General features: G+C 39.3%; 1 protein-coding gene across 2 annotated transcripts in view; it reads right to left on the reverse strand.

Annotated features, from left to right (window-relative positions):
- USP3 (ubiquitin specific peptidase 3) overlaps positions 1-20,275 on the reverse strand; it is a 206,842-nt gene that overhangs the window by 23,989 nt on the left and 162,578 nt on the right. For both annotated transcript variants that reach the window (XM_024735155.1, XM_024735154.1), the window contains 6 exons: positions 18,990-19,072; positions 17,296-17,409; positions 14,433-14,546; positions 10,785-10,931; positions 6,987-7,093; positions 6,728-6,808 (listed from right to left, as the gene is read on the reverse strand). In XM_024735155.1, coding sequence (XP_024590923.1) covers positions 6,728-6,808; positions 6,987-7,093; positions 10,785-10,931; positions 14,433-14,546; positions 17,296-17,409; positions 18,990-19,072 — 646 coding nt within the window. The remainder of the gene's footprint in view (positions 1-6,727; positions 6,809-6,986; positions 7,094-10,784; positions 10,932-14,432; positions 14,547-17,295; positions 17,410-18,989; positions 19,073-20,275) is intronic.

A 20,275-nucleotide genomic window follows, 5' to 3' on the forward strand; every position in this document is an offset into this window, starting at 1 on the left:
GTTTGTGTCACGTTCAGTTTCTTTCATCATCGTCTTATAGTTCTTGGAGTATAAGGTCTTTTGCTTCCTCAGGTAGGTTTATTCCTAGGTACTTGGTTCTTTTTGATGTGATGGTAAATGCGACTGTTTCCTTAATTTCTCTTTCTGATCTTTGGTTGTTAGTATATAGGAATGCAAGAGATTTCTGTGTATTAATTTTGTATCCTGCAACTTTACCAAATTCACTGATGAGCTTTAGTAGTTTTCTAGTAGCATCTTTAGTATTTTCTATGCATAGTATGTCATCTGCAAACAGTGACAGTTTTACTTCTTCTTTTCCAATTTGGATTCCTTTTATTTCTTTTTCTTCTCTGATTGCTGTGGCTAAGACTTCCAAAACTATGTTGAATAAAAGTGGGGAGAGTGGATATCCTTGTCTTGTTCCTGATCTTAGAGGAAATGCTTTCAGCTTTTCACAATTGAGTGTGATGTTAGCTGTGGGTTTGTCATATATGGCTTTATTATGTTGAGGTAGGTTCGCTCTAGGCCCACTTTCATGAGTTTTTATCATAAATGGGTGTTGAATTTTGTCAAAAGCTTTTTCTGCATCTATTGAGATGATCATATGGTTTTTCTACTTCAATTTGTTAATGTGGTATATATCACACTGATTGATTTGAGGATATTGAAAAATCCTTGCATCCCTGGGATAAATCCCACTTGATTATGGTGTATGACCCTTTTAATGTATTGTTGGATTTGGCTTGCTAGTATTTTGTTGAGGATTTTTGCAGCTATGTTCATCAGTGATATTAGCCTGTAAGTTACTTTTTTGTGGTACCTTTGTCTGGTTTTGGTTATCAGGGTGATGATGGCCTCATAGAATGAGTTTGGGAGTGTTCCTTCCTCTGCAGTATTTTGGAATAGTTTCAGAAGGATAGGTGTTAACTCTTCTCTAAATGTTTGATAGACTTTGCCTGTGAAGCCATCTGGTCCTGGACTTTTGTTTGTTTGAAGTTTTAAAATCAGAGTTTCAATTTTGGTGCTTATAATAGGTCTGTTCGTATTTCCTGTTTCTTCCTGGTTCAATCTTGGAGGTTTGTACCTTTCTAAGAATTTGTCCATTTCTTCTAGGTTGTCCATTTTATTGGCATAGAGTTGCTTGTCTCTTATGATCCTTTGTATTTCTATGGTGTCCACTGTAACTTCTTTTTCATTTCTAATTTTATTATTTTTTTGAGCCCTCTCCCTTTTTTTCTTGATGAGTCTGGCTGAAGGTTTATCAATTTTGCTCATCTTCTCAAAGAACCAGCTTTTCGTTTCCTTGTTCTTTTCTGTTATTTTCTTCCTCTCTATTTCATTTATTTCTGCTCTGATCTTTATGATTTCTTTTCTTCTACTAACTTTGGGTTTTGTTTGTTCTTTCTCTAGTTGCTTTAGGTGTAAGGTTAGGTTGTTTACTTGAGATTTTTCTTGTTTCCTAAGAGGAAAACTTCCCTCTTAGAACTGCTTTTGCTGTGTCCCATAAGTTTTGTATCATCTTGGCTTTCATTTTCATTTGTCTCCAGGTACTTTTTGACTTCCTCTTTGATTTCTTCAGTGATCCATTGGTTGTTTGACAGCATACTGTTTAGCCTCCATATGTTTGTTTTTTTTAGTTTTTTCCTTGTAGTTGATTTCTAATCTTACAGCATTGTGGTCAGAAAAGAAGCTTGATATGATTTCAGTTTTTTAAAATTTACCAAGGCTTGCTTTGTTGCCCAACATGTGATCTATCCTGGAGAATGTTCCACGTGCACTTGAGAAGGTGTATTCTGCTGCTTTCGGATGGAATGTTCTATAAATGTCAATCCATCTGGTCTAATGTGTCATTTAAGGCCTGTGTTTCCTTATTTTCTGTCTGCATGATCTGTCCATTGATGTAAGTGGGGAGTTAAAGTCCCCCACTATTATTGTGTTACTGTTGATTTCTCCTTTTATGGCTATTAGCATTTGCCTTATATATTGAGGTGCTCCTATGTTGAGTGCATATATAAAATTACAATTGTTATATCTTCTTGGATTGATTCCTTGATCATTTTGTAATATCCTTCTTTCTTTTGTAACAGTCTTGTACAGTCTATTTTGTCTGATATGAGTATTGCTACTCCAGCTTTCTTTTGATTTCCATTTGCATGGAGTAGCTTTTTCCATGTCCTCACTTTCAGTCTGTATGTGTCTCTAGATTTGAAGTGGGTCTTTTGTGGACAGCATATATATGGGTCTTGCTTCTGTATCTATTCAGCCAATCTGTGTCTTTTGGTTCGAGCATTTAATCTGTTTATGTTTAAGGTAATTATCAGTATGTTCTTATTGCCATTTTGTTAACTGTTTTGGATTTGTTTTTGTAGGTCTTTTTTCTTCCCTTCCTCTTTTGTTCTCTTGTGATTTGATGACTATCTTTAGTATTGTGTTTGGACTGCCTTTTCTTTTTCATGTGTCTATTATAGATTTTTGGTTTGCAGCTACATTGAGGTTTTGATATATATATCTATATATTATATATATATCTGTCTATATATACATACAGGATTAAGTTGCTGGTCTCTTAATTTCAAATGCATTTGTACTCTCCTCACAATTGCTGATTTTGATATCATATTTGTGGTTTGATGATTTCCTACCTTTACTGTATGTTTACCTTTATTGGTGAGCTTTCCCATTCGTAATTTTCTCATTTCTAGCTGTGGCCTTTTCCACCTAGAGAAGTTCCTTTCGCATTTGTCATAAAACTGGTGGTGCTGAATTCTCTTAGCTTTTGCTTGTCTGTAAAGCTTTTGATTTCTCTGTTGAATATGAACGAGAGCCTTGCTGGGTTGAGTATTCTTGGTTGTAGGTTTCTCCCTTGTATCACTTTAAGTATATCATGCCACTCCCTTCTGGCCTGCAGAGTTTCTGCTGAAAAATCAGCTGATAAAACCGTATGGGGATCCCCTTGTATGTTATTTGCTGCTTTTCACTTGTTGTTTTTAATATTTTCTTTTTGTCTTTAATTTTCGTCAATTTGATTAATATGTGTCTTGGTGTGTTCCTCCTTGGGTTTATCCTGTATGGGATTCTCTGCACTTCCTGGACTTGACTGTGTGTTTCCTTTCCCATGTTAGGGAAGTTTTTGGCTATTATCTCTCTTCAAATATTTTCTCAGGCCCTTTCTCTCTTCTCCTTCTGGGACCCATATCATGCGAATGTTGGTATGTTTAATGTTACCCTGGAGGTCTCTTAGAGTGTCCTCACTTCTTTTCATTCTTCTTATTCTGTTCCACAGCTGTGATTTCCACCAGTGTGTCTTCCAGCTCACTTGTTCGTTCTTCTGCCTCATTTATTCTACTACTGATTCCTTCTAGTGTATTGTTCATCTCTTGTTTGTTCTTTAAAGCTTCTAGCTCTTTATTAAACATTTCTTGTATCCTCTTGGTCTGTGCCTCCATTCTTTTTCCGAGATCTTGGATCAACTTTACTGTTACTACTCTGAATTTTTTTTTTCAAGTAGATTGCCTATCTCCACTTCATTGAGTTGTTCTTCTGGGGTTTTATCTTGTTCTTTCACCTGGAACATATTTCTCTGTAATCTCATTTTATCTAACTTTGTGTGTTTGAGGTCTCTGTTCCCCAGGCTGCAGGACTGTAATTCTTCTTGGTTCTGGTGTCTGCCCCCTAGTGGGTGAGGTTGGTCCAGGGGCTTGTGTCTGCCCCCTGGTGGGTGGAGCTGGGTCTTGTCCCTCTGATGGGCAGGGCCATCTCAGGAGGTGTATTTATAGGTGGCTGTTGGCTCTGGATGACTTTAGGCAGCCTGTCTGATGACAGGTGGGGCTCTGTTCCCACCCTGTTGGTTGTTTGGCCTGAAGTGCGCCAGCACTGAAGCCTGTAGGCTGTTGGGTGGGGTCAGGTCTCTTTGCTAAAATGGTGACCTCCAGGAGAGCTCACACCAATTGAGTATTCCCTGGGGCATCTGCCACCAGTGTCCTTGTCCCCATAGTGAGCCACAGTCAAACCCCACATCCCCAGGAGACCTTCCAAGACCCTCAGGTAGGTCTGACCCAGGCTCCTATGACTGCTTTGCCCTGGGTCCCAGTGCATGTGAAACCTTGTGTGTGCTCTCCAAGAGTGGCGTCTCTGTTTCCTCCAGTCCTATGGAGCTCCTGCACTCAAGCCCCCCTGGCCTTCAAATCCAAAAGCTCTGGAGACTCCTTCTCCTGATTCCAGACCCCAAGGCTGGGAAGCCTGGTATTGAGCTCAGAACTCACTCCTGTGGGAATCTCTGCGATATAGTTATTTTCCAGTTTGTAGGTCACCCACCTGCCAGATATGGGATTTGATTATATTGTACAAGTGCCCCTCCTACCGTCTCATTGTGGCTTCTTCTTTGTCTTTGGGTATAGAATATCTTTTGTGGTAGGTTCGAGTCTTTTTTGTTGATGGTTGTTCAGCAGTTAGTTGTGATTTGGTGTTTTTGTGAGAGGAGGTGAGCTCAAGTCCTTCTACTCCACCATCTTGTCTCCAGCCTCTCCCTCATTCTTCAGCAGAAGCCCTCAAAGGCAAAATGTCTTTGATGCTTCATCATGAAAGATAATTGCCACTGCATGTGCTTCTTTGTCTCTCGAGGCAGCCTGGTTATATTTTTGATGTTGTACTGTTCAGTTACCTTGCGAAAGTCTCTGAAATATGCTGCCTTTTCATCTGGAAATTTTTCTAGCCCCCTGGGTCCTTTACTAGGTGGCTTCTTGAAAACCACCAGCATCGTCTGAAAATCTCGTTTTGTTGCATTTCGCAGATACTGCATGGTTTAGACATTCTAAAGCTGACAGTAAGCTCTTTAACAAAATGAATTCAAAGGAAAGCCAGCTGAGAATACAGGAAACATGTTTCTAGCCAAACCCTCAACACCTCAGGATGGTCTGGGCCCCCTGATGCTAATACCAATCTTTATTAGATTTCAAGGAGCCAAGAAAAATACTACTTGGGATATGAGGCAAATTCCATTTGCCACTATTCTTGTTTTAGTACCAGCCAACCACCTAAGTAAGCTGTGTCATACACTCTCCTGGATGGTCTCAAGAAAGGAACATCTCTCAGTATTAGGGCGTTAAGTTTAAAGTGAAATGTTACAGAGGCAATAAGAACCATGTATGACCAATTCAGGAGGGGTGGGGGGAATCAGCACTGAAGGAAGGAGGAAAGAAACCTGAGCAAATGAGTGTCTCTGGGTCTTCCAATCAGTCAAAAATCATCTGGACTAACGGTTTTGTTTAACATGAGGAATTATGATTCAAATAGATACCCAGATATAGATATTAAGATACCCAGATATAGATATTAAGGAACAGTATTTTTTACTACATTAATATTATTAGTGTTCTTATTGAAATTTTAAGATGAAGTCAATCTAATTTAGATTAGATTATATAATTTGAGGCTAATTCCTTTAACTTTCACTGATTTCCCCTCTAAATGGTCAAATAATATTTGTTTTATGCTTAAGTTAGCCTGTATTCATATGCCATAAATATAAAGGGAAAATGATCTGACAGACACTTGCTACAAGTATACTGTGATATTTTCTTAATCTCAAATAGGCCAAAAACAGTTTTAGAGAAACATACTAGAGCCACATATTTTAGAGGGAAGTGGCATGGATGGGGCTTCCTTAAATTTCTTCTGTACTCCTGTTCAAAAGAGACAATCAACACTGTTGTATAGGTGGAGAACAAAGTGTTTTCATCTACATTTTACAGGATAATTTGCTTCTACAGCAGCACCGTCCACTAGAACTTTCTGCAACAGTGGAAATGTTCTACATCTGTGCTGACCACTACAGTAGCCACTGGCCCCAGGTGGCTCCCGATCACTCTAAATACGGCTAGTATAACTGAGCAATGGAATTTGAAATTTCACTTTGATTGATTTAAATTTTAATAGGCACATGTGACTTCATGGTTGCATATTGGACAGTACAGTTTTAGACCAACAGAATCTTCTGTTTTGTAAGAAAAGTTTACATTATATGTATATTAATCATTATGACAATGCTACCTAAAACTTTTTGACAATACTCCCTAAAACTTTTAGTGAACATGTAATTCAGGGTAGAAACTTTACTTGCCTTCACTGTAGAGGTACTTAATGACAGAACACATACTAATCCTCTTTCTTTTTTCTATCCTAGTTTCTTCTTTCTATGACTAAAAAGAACGATTAGTCATTTTAGTGGTTGGTCAAGGACAGGTCTTCTGCCTTGACTAAAGTAGTTAATACTCAACAAGGAAAAAATCTGTTCAGATGTGAATTTGAATCTTGCAATTAAAAGCAAGATTAAAAGGCTTAGCCAACAGTTATGTCATCAAGAGAGCTCTCAAATTGTTAGTCATACAAAAGAGTGAATGACACCATAATTTATAAACCTTTTCAGAGGTTCTTTCTTCCTCTGGTTACTAGTAAAATATCCATAGAATAAATTCTATTTCATTAGATCAGAAAAAGTTTTGTTACAAACTTTCAATTTTAAACTAGTTTTAAGAAGAGGAGAAAGGTGAGAAATACGTTTCACCTGGCAGGTCAGTATCTCTGGCAGGCATTCTTGCTAAACAATTTTTTTGTACAAGAAGAGACATTCAGGTTTGACTTTTGTTAAGTTATAACACAAATTAATTAATTACAACAATTATTTGCTATTTCAAGGGGGAAAAATTCTAGAACATCAAAGTATCTTTACCTCGTAATGAACAAACTGGTCCATTTTCTTGATTCTTAGAGCGCTTATTTCTGAACTGACTTGGAATATCTAATGAAAGGTCTTCAAAGGAAACAAGGAAAACAGAACTGTTAAAGGCATATAACCACACTCAAAAAATAATTTCAAAAATTGATGTATTTTTAAGGATTTATCTCTTTACTGTCTTAGTTTTCAAAGGAAACATTACAGTTATTATTTTAATACAATATCATATCTCCATATGCCAAATATGTCTTACCTAGGAATGGATCAAACTTTCTAGATTCTGTCCCACATATGAGGCAGTTAACCTCATTTTGGAGAATGCCTCCGAATATAGCCGTGACAACTGTAGATGCTCCATTTCTAGAGAAAAATCACACAGGAAAACATCTCAGTAAATATGTGTAAAGGTCCTATAGGCGGCTCTGTTTGGGGGTGTATATATATCATTTATTAATTTAAATTATAAAATAACACAAAAATTTTGAAGCTATATATAGATGTATACCAAGTGAAAGGTTTAAGCCACTGTCCTTCCCCCAGCTCCTCTCCCAATCCCACTACTTTGTACAAAAGTTACTAACACTGAACAGTTGCCATTACTAACAGATCACGTACGTGCCTGTACTCAGGGCAACAGGACCCCTTTCCCTCAATTATACCCCTCAGAAAAGAGGGAACTGCCTTAGATTGGACCCTTTGCAAGACTTCTCATATTATGGGGAGCACTCTCAATTACTTTACTTTGAACAACAACCTTGATCAAAGACAGTTTCAGAGTTTTTTAGATGGTCATATTTGGGGAAAATGAGGTAAACAAATTTAATACATACTTAGTAATCACTGGTGGAGATATGACTTCACATTTGAAGTGCTGGATTATTACTATCAACAAGCCGTTTAAAAAGCTCACTTAAAACAATATAATGATTCCCTTGTGGAGATAATATGTACAGCACTTTAAGAACAATAAGAAACCAACTGTCCTAATATTACTTAACCTCTCTGTGCCTCAGCTTCATCAAATGTGAAACAGGCATAACATCTATCTACCTCAGAGGCCTGGTGACAATGAAATGGGAATATACCTACAGTGCTTTTAGACAAGTGCTTACCAAAAAGAAAGCCCTTAGAGTGTTGTAAACATCTTTTATAACAATAATCAGGATCATACTTGCCTTTTGCTTCTCTTTCCTAAGTATGTATCTTGGACATGTAACTCACAGGTGCACAGCCTGCCACGGTATGGACAGAGAATGCACAAGAATAGTGCACCAGTGACAGCATGATTAGCAAGCACTTATATTATTTAGCACTTACATGCCAGGCTCCATTCTAGGTACTTTCCATGTAAATCAATTAATCCTCACAACAACTCTGAGGTAGATAAGATCATCCCCATTTTGCAGACCAGGAAGCTGAGGTTCAGAGGTTAAATAACTTGGCTCAAGTTCACACAGCTGGCCTGACCTGAGCACCTGCTGTGGACACTATGCTCCTTCTCTTAATTTAACTACTTCAAGAAAAAAATATTTTAAAAACCAAAATGGCGGGCTTCCCTGGTGGCACAGTGGTTGTGAGTCCGCCTGCCGATGCAGGGGACGCGGGTTCGTGCCCCGGTCCGGGAAGATCCCACATGCCGCAGAGCGGCTGGGCCCGTGAGCCATGGCCGCTGAGCCTGTGCTCCACAACGGGAGAGGCCACAACAGTGAGAGGCCCGTGTACCGCGAAAAAAAAAAACCCAAAATGGGTTTCACTGCAACAACAGGAACCCGCATAAAATTGTCAACAGAGCAAATAAAGATGAATCAGAATAAACACAAAAATATCAATGGATACTGAGGTTCATTTGTGTGCCGTCATTAATAGTACTACAGTGAACACAGATAATAACTTTTGTGCACTTATGCAGTTACTTGAGCCAGTATATTGCTCTTTTTCGCTAATAGCAATTTGAGGTGGTTTCTGTCGCTTGCAGTCAGTAGTACTCCTAATAACACTGAACCGTACTTCGAGTTGCTCCAAATTAGACCTACTGCAACGATGAGACAGACAAAACTTACCTGAGCAATTCTATTATTTTAAAAGTTTGCTTCCTTTTCTATGAAAGGGCTTCCTTCCTTACTGGCAAAAGAAACATACTGTAGCTTTTTTGTTTCTTTAAGTTGTTCATAGGATACACATGGCTTTAGTAAATTACAAAGGGAAGATACAATGGGAACTGTAGGATATAATGGCCATTTCAGGTTTTAGATTTAATATCTGTATCACAAAGGATATACCCCCCCAAAAAAAATCTACTGAAAAATAAAGGGACTATGATTGACCCTTTTATACTGATGTTCACACACACTGCTGCCTTTAATTAAAATGGAAACTGCTTCATTAAAAAGCAGTACATTTAAACTCAATGTACTTCTCCTTTATAATTTCTTCCTCTGAGAAAAAGATACTAATGAATTCTTGGCTATCTGATGTGTATGGCATTAAGCTTAGTCATTATACAATGACTTAAAACAAGGTTCACGAATTATTTCAAAATCACTATTCCATTTATCATAACTACACAACGAGGGAGTTTAAATATTGGCTACTTGGACAGGCTATATGCTGCAAAGTTCCTTTATATTGGCACTCATGATTTTCTATGTGTTAAAAAGAACACATCTGCCATTTATTTCTACCATCCTCACCCCCACCTTCAGTAGGGTTCAGTGTGTTTATACGAATAAATACAAATACAGGAGACCTTTTTTTTGTAGTTTTAGCAAATATGATCCTTACATTCTGAAATGCACCCTCCAGTGAATTTAAGGGAATATAAAGGAGCCTGAGTTTTGAATACTTAATAATTTTTTTATGTTCCTAACTCACTACTGGAACTTAAAATTACTATTATTTAAAATATCATGAAAGGGTATGGATTAATACTGAAAACTCATTAGTTACTAAAAGAACATCTTATATCACACAATGTGATTCCCTAAGGGTGCCCTGGGCATCAAATAAGACATATATCCTCTCACTTCACACAGACTATCCTTCATAGAGCCCAGCTCAATATCCTTTGTGTATGAATATGTCATCCTAAAATACAAAACAGAATTTTTCATTTAATACTATATTTGATTGGGTGCTAGCAGCAAGAACATTTCTACCAGATCACAGGTCCTTCCCTTTCTGTACTGGATTCTAATGTGAACCATAGCTCCTAGGACCTAGGTTCAAACATTTAAAAAAGTATGGCAATTCATATTGATTGATTGCCCATCTCTGATACAGTCAGATTGGCTGTTGAGACTGCTCTGTCATTAAAAAGACCTTATCTTACACAAAATCCGATTTATGGACTGTCAGGCAATATACTACAGCAAACTCTATATATAACTTACTCTTTTCTTCTTTCTTTGGGGAGTTCGTCTTATAATTCCTTTCCTGCAGAGGTCAATATGAAACTTTTCCCAAAATTTGAACAAAAGGAGACAACTAACCAAGATCCAAGCTGAAATAAAAGTCAATTTTCTCTCCCTCAGCAAAATAAACATTCTGATCTCAATGTATATTTTGGGGTATCAGTACCTGGGAAAGCAACCCAAAAGGTTTGTTTTGTTCATACTGAGAGGCCAAAAAAAAAATTCTGAAATGTTACAAATGCCTCAATTTGATTAAAGAACAGACATATTTTTGGAAAATTTAAGTCTAAATGAGGCTTTAGAAAAATTCACATTCAAAATGAAAATTGTCTCCCATACATTATTCAATACAGTTGGAGGAAAATTTTTAGTGTTAAATTGTACAAATGTTTTCTATTTTTTCAAGTTTAAAAATAATCTATAGCAAATAACGATTAGAACTACACCTGGATGCAAGTACAAGATGCCTTCGATCTGGAAGCAGGAGGCATGTGCTAGTCCCCTTGGTCACAAAGTTCAAGTGCACAAAAGTTTCAGCAAAGGTCCAGAAAACTTCCCACCTTCCATTATAAATCTAATAAACAAGAACACCAGTAGCAATCTGAGGTCTTCCCAGAAAACAAAAGGAAACTAAATCTTACATGCAACATTTGTTACTTGCAGACAGAGTAGAATTCTCTTGCAGAATTGATGAGCGGGAAATACCGTTGAAACCGCCCTGGAGTTCCAAGTGCAGGTGGTCTAACAGGTAGCGCATGAACTCATGAGCGTCCTGCTGCTGATAGCCCCTTGAAGCAAACAGAAACAGTCACTGTGGGACTCCGCCTGCCCAGCCAAACAGGCAGGAGGGCAAAGTGTTGAGAAGGGCCACAGCCCTGCGCTCAGAGCACAGGGAGGCGCCCTGATTCTTGCTCCTCACTTCCTCCTTGTTTTACATGTAAAAGTACCTTCAAGACAGAATTCCACTACTGAAAAACAAGTTTGAAAACACAGAATAGTAGAGCTAACTGGACTTCTAGTGATCTCAACTGACCCACTTAAGAGGAAAACTGAGGGGCAAAAAAGGGGTTGTGTGACCTGCCTGAAGTCCTGCAACAGGAGAGTAACATGTCTCCTGGATGGACTGTGAATCTCCCCATTTCCCACATGGCCTCTGTAGAAGATGCTCAAATGTTAAAATTTCACATCTTAACCTGCACCGGAAAACTGGGTCTAAACCACCATTATAAGAAATAAGGAATTTAAAACTAAATCTTTAGACTGAAAGATACTAATTTTTAAACACTGGCTGAAAGGAAGAAAAACTTTATCTAAAGAGTTAAAGATGTATAGCATTCTATACTTGCATCCTAATCTCTGATTCAAGAGATTTTTTAAATAAATAAAAACTTTAAAACGTGTTGACTTATAATTATGCTCTAGCCTAGAACTTTAATATATACAGCAACATATTCTGAGGTTACTTCTTACACTATATTCAGTCAGGAAATTCTATGGAATTCTTCTACTAATACAGATCAATGACAAGTGAACAGTAATGAAATCTGACAGAAAATTAAGCTGGTATAGTTGGAAGGTAACAGAGGTTTATGTAGATAAATCCAGCAATGATATCTAAAGTACATTCATAAAATTATGGATAGGAAAGACTACTGCCTACATTTTTACAGGCATGGAAGGCTGAGCCTGCGCGTCCAGAGCCTGTGCTCCGCGGCGGGAGAGGCCACAACAGTGAGAGGCCCGCGTACCGCAAAAAAGAAAAAAGAAAGGACAGGAAAAGCTGGGCATGCTACGAAGCCATAAGAAGTGTGGCAAGTAGATATATGTCTGCTGGGAAGTTCAAACTCAGGAACAGTTTCCCTGCTAAGTGACTGGCTTTTGGTTTGGGTGTGAAAAGAGAAAGAATAGCTCTGATGATTTCTATGTCCAAAGCTGTTGATTACATTTAGGGTACTTTTTTTTCTGTATTTATTTATTTATTTAATAGAGGAAAGTTGTTCCTACTTCTACATGCATGATTGTATTTCAGGCTCCTCACTTTTTCCCCCCTTTGGCCATGCCGCGCAGCTTACGGGGATCTCAGTTCCCCAACCAGGGATTGAACCCAGGCCACAGCAGTGAAAGCCCGGGATCCTAGTCACTAGGCCACCAGGGAACTCCCCAGGCTCCTCTTATTTTATTCCTAGGTATCACACTCCCTAGATACTGTCACATGTTAATCAAGGAAAATGGGCTTTCTAAACTTTAAAAAATTTTACTTTGGGATTATAAATACAAACATAATTCAAGACCCCATTGCATTTCCACTTCGGCATGTTCTAAGAACTTTTACCCTGTACACATAAATAGGAGTAACAATTACGAGAAGAAAACCCTACCCCACACCTGGGCACTGTGCAGTCATCCTGCACTAAAACTTTATTCATGATATAATCTCAAGATCTAGAGCTAACCAAGAGAAAATTATTCTCTGATTACATGAAAGTGAGGACCAATCTGAATTACTACAGAACGAAGAGAAAGCCCTGCTAAGAACACACAGACATCCTATTCTGATCAGTCATTAAGGAAATCTAAGAGTTCATATGTAATAGGAATCACTCCGGAAACGCCACCCGAATTTCTCAACCTGGTTACCTATTCCAAAAGTTCTTTCCCTTCATTGGTAGGAATAATAGAATGTAGGAATAATAGAATGAGTAAAATTAAGCAGCTAAAGACTAAATCATGCTCACAGCTGGGCTAAAGAAACCAGAAAGAACAGAGATACGGGCAGATTTAGATGAAAAGTAGAATTCTATTAGATGAAGAGGGAACTGAGTCACCATGGGAACCAAGTAGAAGAGTATAAAGGTGGTTGGTGGGCCTCACTGGGGCACGTGGACAAATTACTGTTAACACGTCTATCGCTGACCAACACCACGAAGACCTGGGTTCTAATTCTGGTCCCAACACCTACCAGATATATAAAACTGAACAAACTACTCTCCTCTGTCTCAGTTCCGTCCTCTTTCAGATGGGGCTAACACTTCTTACCCTGATGGGAATTTTGTTGTGTTTCTTAATGAAGGTCAGATATAAAATACCTAAAGTGCTCGACACATAATAGACATTCAACAAATGGAAGCAATTTTTATATAATAACCAAACACAAAGATTAAATCCCCATCAAGAGTCTAAGTAGGTGATTGTTAGAAATTTTATATCAAGTCCAGACATGATTAGCAGTAACTTAATCATTTCTACCTTTCCTATTTAGAGTCAGGAAATTCTAAAATTCTTACAAAATGATTCTCTCCTTCTCAGGAGAGATTTAAATAACATGAAATATAAAAGAAATTTCCTTCAAAACAAAGACCAGGGTTAACAATAGTCAATTACGTCTGATCCTCAAGGCTAGACTCTTTGGCAAGGCAACAAATTATAGTCCTTTGAAGCTGTTACCCTTTAGACATTTCTCCATACTACCAATATATCTAAACCACTCTGAGACAGTAAAGCAAGATGTATTGCTGAGTTTTACCAGAGCGTGCTGGTTTTAAAAAAGAAAGAGAGGGCTGTACATAAGGCGCCAAAATCATGACTAGTAAGAGCCGTGGCGTGCTTCAGAAAGATAAAATCAGCAGAAGGTGGTGAAGGCTGCTGTCAAGCACCCGTAGTGCTTCAGATCTGCTGTTACCTACGGGGAGGACTAGCTTAGGAGAAGAGGGAGATTTCTCTGACAGCAGGGCTGTTTCCCCACTCAAGCGAGACCAGATAAAGAACACGGGAAACGCTGTGACTCTATAACCACATTAGGAGATGATGTGCTAATTGTGTTACGTTCTGGAAAGCGAATGAATCCCAATGGACTTAACTACAGTCTTGTAAGGTCTTCAGAACCCAGACCAGAACAGTGAATACGATACCATGGTTTTCTACTGACTACATTTGGATTTTTCTTTTTTTAGCTGAAATAACAGGACGGTGTATGATGATAATTACTCTGTATAAGATTTTGAAAAAAATCAAGGAAATTTTGTCCAGTATGTTTTCCTAGAGCACGTAAGTTATTTGTAAGGGCTCTGTTTTTATAACAACAAAATGCCCTGCCTTTTGTTAAAGATTTTTCTAAGGTCTATTATTTAAACACATTTGTCTAGTAGGATATATCCAACTTCTGCTCTTCTCCTTAAAAAACAAAACACTGGTTTCATTATTGAGAATACCACCACTGTTGGAAATTGTTTCAGGAACAGTGTAAAGACTAATATTAATGTTTTAAACATCCTTCATTAAATAATACTTACCTAAAATTCGGCATAATCTTCCAAACAACATAAAATAAGGACTCTGGGCTAAATGCAGTCTGGCTACCTTGCCATAATGCACAGAGTGTCTTTCTAAACTCTTCCACCAAAGACCTAGAAAAGAGCAGGGGATGATGAGACCCTCAGCATTAGTGAGAGGCTGCTATTTCAATACATAATGCCAAACTGTCTAAAATCCACAAATAAAAAATGAAAACATAAAAAGAGTTTGGTCTCTTCTGAACTCAACCTGACAGCTAAGTACAGCATCTCAAAACCCATACAAGGGCTTCCCTGGTGGCGCAGTGGTTGAGAGTCTGCCTGCCGATGCAGAGGACATGGGTTTGCGCCCCAGTCCGGGAAGATCCCACGTGCCCCCGAGCAGCTGGGCCCGTGAGCCATGGCCGCTGAGCCTGAGCGTCCGGAGCCTGTGCTCACCATACAAATAGCAGTGATTATAGACAAAACTAGTTTTTTAACTATATGGTGAACTCTGAGCATGTCAAAGTACTGCCGTACTTGTAAAATAAAGCAATGGATAAGTTACAAATCAAATTACCTAAGGATGAAATGTTTCAAAAAACCCATAAAACAAGTAATAGAATCTCTTTCTCCACCTCTTGCCTTTCTCCTTCCTGCCACTCTCTAGGAGCGCACTCCCCAGACCTCGGTGCGTGACTGCTCATCTCTGCCGCAGAGTTCATCTGGCCACAAAGCTTCAACACTCACCTCTATACCAATGACTCTCAAATCCAAATCTAAACTCCAGATTTTTCTCATGACCACTTTTACTCAGCTGTCTCCAGGTTCCAACAGGAATTTTCTACTGGCTGCCCTCTTGTCTCTTCTAACTCACTGTGTCCTAAACCTGCTCTCCGTACTCTCCCTACGGCCCCTCAGTCTCCAATCGCCCCTTCTCCCACAGGAATACAACTTCCATTTTTTTCTTGGCACATGAGCTCCTGGAATAAAAAAATTTTTTTGAGTGTGCCCAACTTCTGACAAATTCCCTTAAAGAGAAAGAGTGGTCCTTCTCATTCACCCCTTCCTTCTGCCTTCCAGCTAGAATGAGGACGAAACGGTGGTGCGCCAGCACCATTGTGGATGATGTGGATAAGAGTCTCACCCAGGGCTGGTGGGACAGAAAGCCAGAGGAGCCCAATGATTGTGTGAAACAAACCTAGATGGATAACCTCCAACTTTTATGTGAGAAGATAAACCACAGATGTTTAAGTCACCGTTAGTTTTGGTCTTCTATGCATGTAGGTAAGCTTATACACCTCCTCAACTTCAATGACTGTATGTGTCAATACAGCTACCATACTCGTGGAAACCTGGTTGATATCACAGAGAATCTCACTATCTTCTTTCTTAACCCCTGTTATCCAGTAGGTTCCTGAGATACAAATCATATCTTTTACTCCCTAGTACCTGAACCCTCATCCTATGTTTGAGGAACCCCACCTTAAGAGTCAAAGCCTGCCTCCTACTGTGGAAGCTGAAAAGGCCAGGTACTTGCTCTCTCAGCCCCCACCCGCTCCCCCTTGAAGCCAGGACTCAGGTACACGGCCTGGGTATGCCTATTTGAAGCTGGAACAGTGCCAGATTGTTTCTGGTGGCAAAGAGCACAGTCAGGAAGGAGTGCAGGGGCCGAGCAGTCACAGCAGCATCCACCCAGCACCCAGCTCCAGCAGTGCTGGCAATGCGAACTTCGGTGCAGCATGGACAGCGGTCCTAATGGGACACCCTCATGGATGCCTAGACTCCAGACCTGATTTCCCCCGCATCCACTAATGGTAAGCTCACCAACAGACTTTCAATAAATTCCTTTTCTGCCTAAAATGGCCAGCGGCAATTTCTATAATTCGTAACTAAACCCTAAATGACACTAATGCATCAGGTACTACTAACTCTTCCCTTAACGTTTGTGCACATGTATTTTTTCCTCTTCATTTCACGGCTATTCCCTCTAACCAATGACTATAAAGTGAAGAGCCTCCTTGAATGCAGGCACGTTCCAGCTCATCCTATATGCTGCTTACCAAAGTAAACTCTTAAAACACCACTTCTAGTGATATCATTCCATCCCTGCTCCAATGCCTGGCTTCACTGCATACTCCACACTACACACTATCCTAACACGGCCTATCCTATTCTCCCTCAGGCAACTAGGCAGAACACTGTCAGATTATAAGACGGCTTTTCAGAATGTGTGGGGATGGGGTGTGTGGGAGCAGGGATGGGCAGGCAGGGAAAACATTACATTAAAATACATACAGATGATAAATCGTAGCCCTATTTCAAATGTTAAGATACCCCTTACGGTCATGATGATATGATAAATCCTGCTGAACCCCAGAGAGAACGTGGCTGCACTGAATTTGAATATATATTGGTTTGGTTCTCAATAATCACTTGTCAATTTTTTTCTCCTTCCATATCAGCTAAAAATTGACAGTACTGCTCTGTAATTAATTTGATAACTACAAATTAATGTAATTATCCAAGACAGGTTTACCTAACCCTATCGGACAAATCAATTCACAAAGACTAATGATATTCACGCCGGTCTATACCTAAAACTGTGTTTTCTTCATAGATGTCAATTTTAGAATGCCCAAATCCACACACTCAACAAGCGGAGTGCTACATTTGTCCTGCCTACTAGGTAAATAGAAATAAAAGAATTCTAACAATTATTAAGATTGCTAGCTAGATACTTAAACACAATTGAGAGTTGTCTTGGTGTTTGCTTGTTTTTTTAATGCACGTGCCTATTAACTCAGATAATGCAGTGGAAATCACCAGTAAGAGTCATTTGTTCTGTAGCTCAAAGCCAGAAAGGACATGTTCTTAGACTCACACGTTGCTGTCCCCCTGGCTCCTGGTATGGTACGTTCGCCTTCCTGCTGTCTTCCCATTCCTTAACTCCACAGCAGGCAGCGCTTTGAAATAACAGCAAAACTGCTCAATGTTACTATTTTAAAAGGAAGGGAAAAAAATTATTAGTTTTTAAATGTACTATGAAGTAAAGAAAGCACTCTGAGACCTATACAGTATATGGATTTTGAAAATGTGATATTTCAGTTTCTCATTCAAATGATACTCAATGCAATCTCTTAACATTGCATTTCTTCATTAAGCTTCCTCATTTACTCCAAGAAAACAATATAAGGGGGACTTCCCTGGTGGCACAGTGAGTAAGACTCTGCACTCCCACTGCAGGGGGCCTGGGTTCAACCCCTGGTCAGGGAACTAGATCCCACATGCAAGCTGCAACTAAGAGTTTGCATGCCACAACTTAGGAGCCCTGGAGCCACAACTAAGGCCCAGAACAACCAAATAAATAAATATTTTTTTTAAAGGGAATATAAGTAGATGACTTTGCAAAAATAAACAAAGACCTTAAAGCAAAATCTCTGTTCCAGAAATCCTCAATTCCCCCTTCCCATCTATATAGCCTGTCACCATTTCTTTCTTTTCAGGGCCTTTGTTCCCAAGTTTTCAATAATTTCCTCAAATAAAAGCCATGAAACCAACCATATTGTTTAAATACACTATACAGAGTAACAAGGAGAATTCGGTAGTGACTAGAATTTCTTCTTTGAGCAAGACTAGATAAGCTGAGAGCCAGTACCTTTAAGGAGAGATCACACATGGCTTCTGTTCCTCATTAGCAAGGTGGCCTTGGGAAAATAATTTACTGTGGTCTCTGATACCACATTAAAATCTAAAAGTATGCAACTTTCTAAATAATTTCTTCTGTATAACTTAGGTCAGCCTTGTTGTCTATTTTATTTTTCCTGCTCATCTTACTTTTTTTTTTTTTTTTTTAAGCCACGCAGCATGTGGGATCTTAGTTCCCTGACCAGGAATCAAACCCGAGCCCCCTGCCGTGGAAGCACAGAGTCAACCGCTGTACCGCCAGGGAAGTCCCTGCTCACCTTACATTTTGAAGATCTTCTAAACATCTGATCTTATGACCATACTTAAGACTCAACTAATGATTGAACTAAGTTATCTGAACAAGGTTCCTTATAGCCCAGGGGTCTGCAAACTATGGCCCACAGGACAAATCTGACCCTGGGCCAGTGAGCTTTTACATTTTTAAAGTGAGTTTTATATTTTTAAAGAGTTGTTTAAAAGGGAGAGGGGTGTTGAAGGGAGGAGAAGATGTGTGAGGAAGCCTGGATGTGGCATGCAAAGGTTAAAAATATTTATTTAATCTGGCCTTTTACAGAAGTTTGCTGGCCTGTGCTCAAGCCTATTCAAGAAGGAACAGGAACTAAATAATAACAGCTAACAGTTATTTACTGCTAGGCACTGTTCTAAGCACTTCATGTAAATTATATAGTATCTTCCCGACTACCCCGTGAGGTAGACTATTATCCCCAATTTCACTGACGAGAAAACTAAGGCACAGGGAACTGAGGTAACTTGTCCCAAGTTACTAGGCTAGAGTTAGTGGCAGAGACAGGATCTGAACCCAGAGCCTTTGCTCTTAACCATTCCACCAGAAACTAACGTCAGATACTTAAGCTGTGACTGTAACAGTACCTGAGTGACTGAAGGATGGCGTTCATGAAACACGTGTTCCCCAAATTCCGAAGGCCTGTGGCACAAATGGCAGTGGTGCTTCCCTGTAAAATGGAACAAGAGGTGGCCTTCAGTAATACCGAGAGAAGGTCAACTGTTTCAACATCAAAGAAGAACAAAGGCCTATATTTGAAACTCTAACAACAAGCCAGTTCGGAATTGATACTTTTCAGTCCAACAAATATTTCAAATTCTCTTTCTACTCTCTGTAAACGTGTCTGGATATTTTTAGAAGGCTGTTTCTGATCCTAGGATTGTTCTAAATGGAAGTTTATGAGGAAGTCACCATTAATAAGTACTGTGGAGTACACAATGCAAAAACCAGGAAGATCCTTAAATAAGTTTAAGACTTAACACCGTCATAAGACTCTATTAAAGCTACTACAAGTTGGAAAAAATATAAACATGCCAAGTATTTCTGTCCCCCAGCTTTTAACTCTAAGCCATGCAAATGACCAATACATGTTTTCCTAGCAATGGAATATCAATCTGAAAAAACTACCTGAACTTCCCTTAAAGACTAAGGCTTTGTTTTTTGATTAGCTGTACAAATGCACTGTGATGTCTGAGTACTACACGTGGTTAGTGAATCTACCCATCCAACCCAAAGCATCACTTTAGCTCTTTCTTCCACGAAATTGTAATACTTAATTGTGTGTCTAAACACAGCTAGCATGACAGCAGAGAGGTAGATGCAGGACAAAATTACTGGTATATTTTACAATATTTAGTCATCTTTAAACTTTGTTACTCCATTAATGGCCATACATTTGGTAAGAGATGGGTATCAGAATGAGGAAGCCTATTCTTTTATGGTGAAACTGTATTAATGAAGGCCCTAAGGAAAAAACTTACCAAAACTTCAGACCCAAAGCATTTTTTTTTTTTAAGATTTTTATTTTATTTATTTATTTTTTGGCTGTGTTGGGTCTTTGTTGCTACGTGCAGGCCTTCTCTAGTTGAGGTGCACGGGCTTCTCATTGCGGTGACTTCTCTTGTTGTAGATCATGGGCTCTAGGTGCACGGGCTTCACTAGTTGTGGCACACAGGCTCAGCAGTTGTGGCTCACGGGCTCTAGAGCACAGGCTTGTAGTTGTGGCGCACGGGCTTAGTTGCTCCGCCGCATGTGGGATCTTCCCGGACCAGGGCTCGAACCCGTGCCCCCTGCGTTGGCAGGGGGATTCTTAACCACTGTGCCACCAGGGAAGCCCCAGACCCATAGAATTTGCACTAGGGACCTTTAACAG

The sequence above is a fragment of the Neophocaena asiaeorientalis genome, unplaced genomic scaffold (assembly GCF_003031525.2).
Source record: "Neophocaena asiaeorientalis asiaeorientalis breed wild unplaced genomic scaffold, Neophocaena_asiaeorientalis_V1.1 scaffold264, whole genome shotgun sequence".
Classification (NCBI taxonomy): domain Eukaryota; kingdom Metazoa; phylum Chordata; class Mammalia; order Artiodactyla; family Phocoenidae; genus Neophocaena; species Neophocaena asiaeorientalis.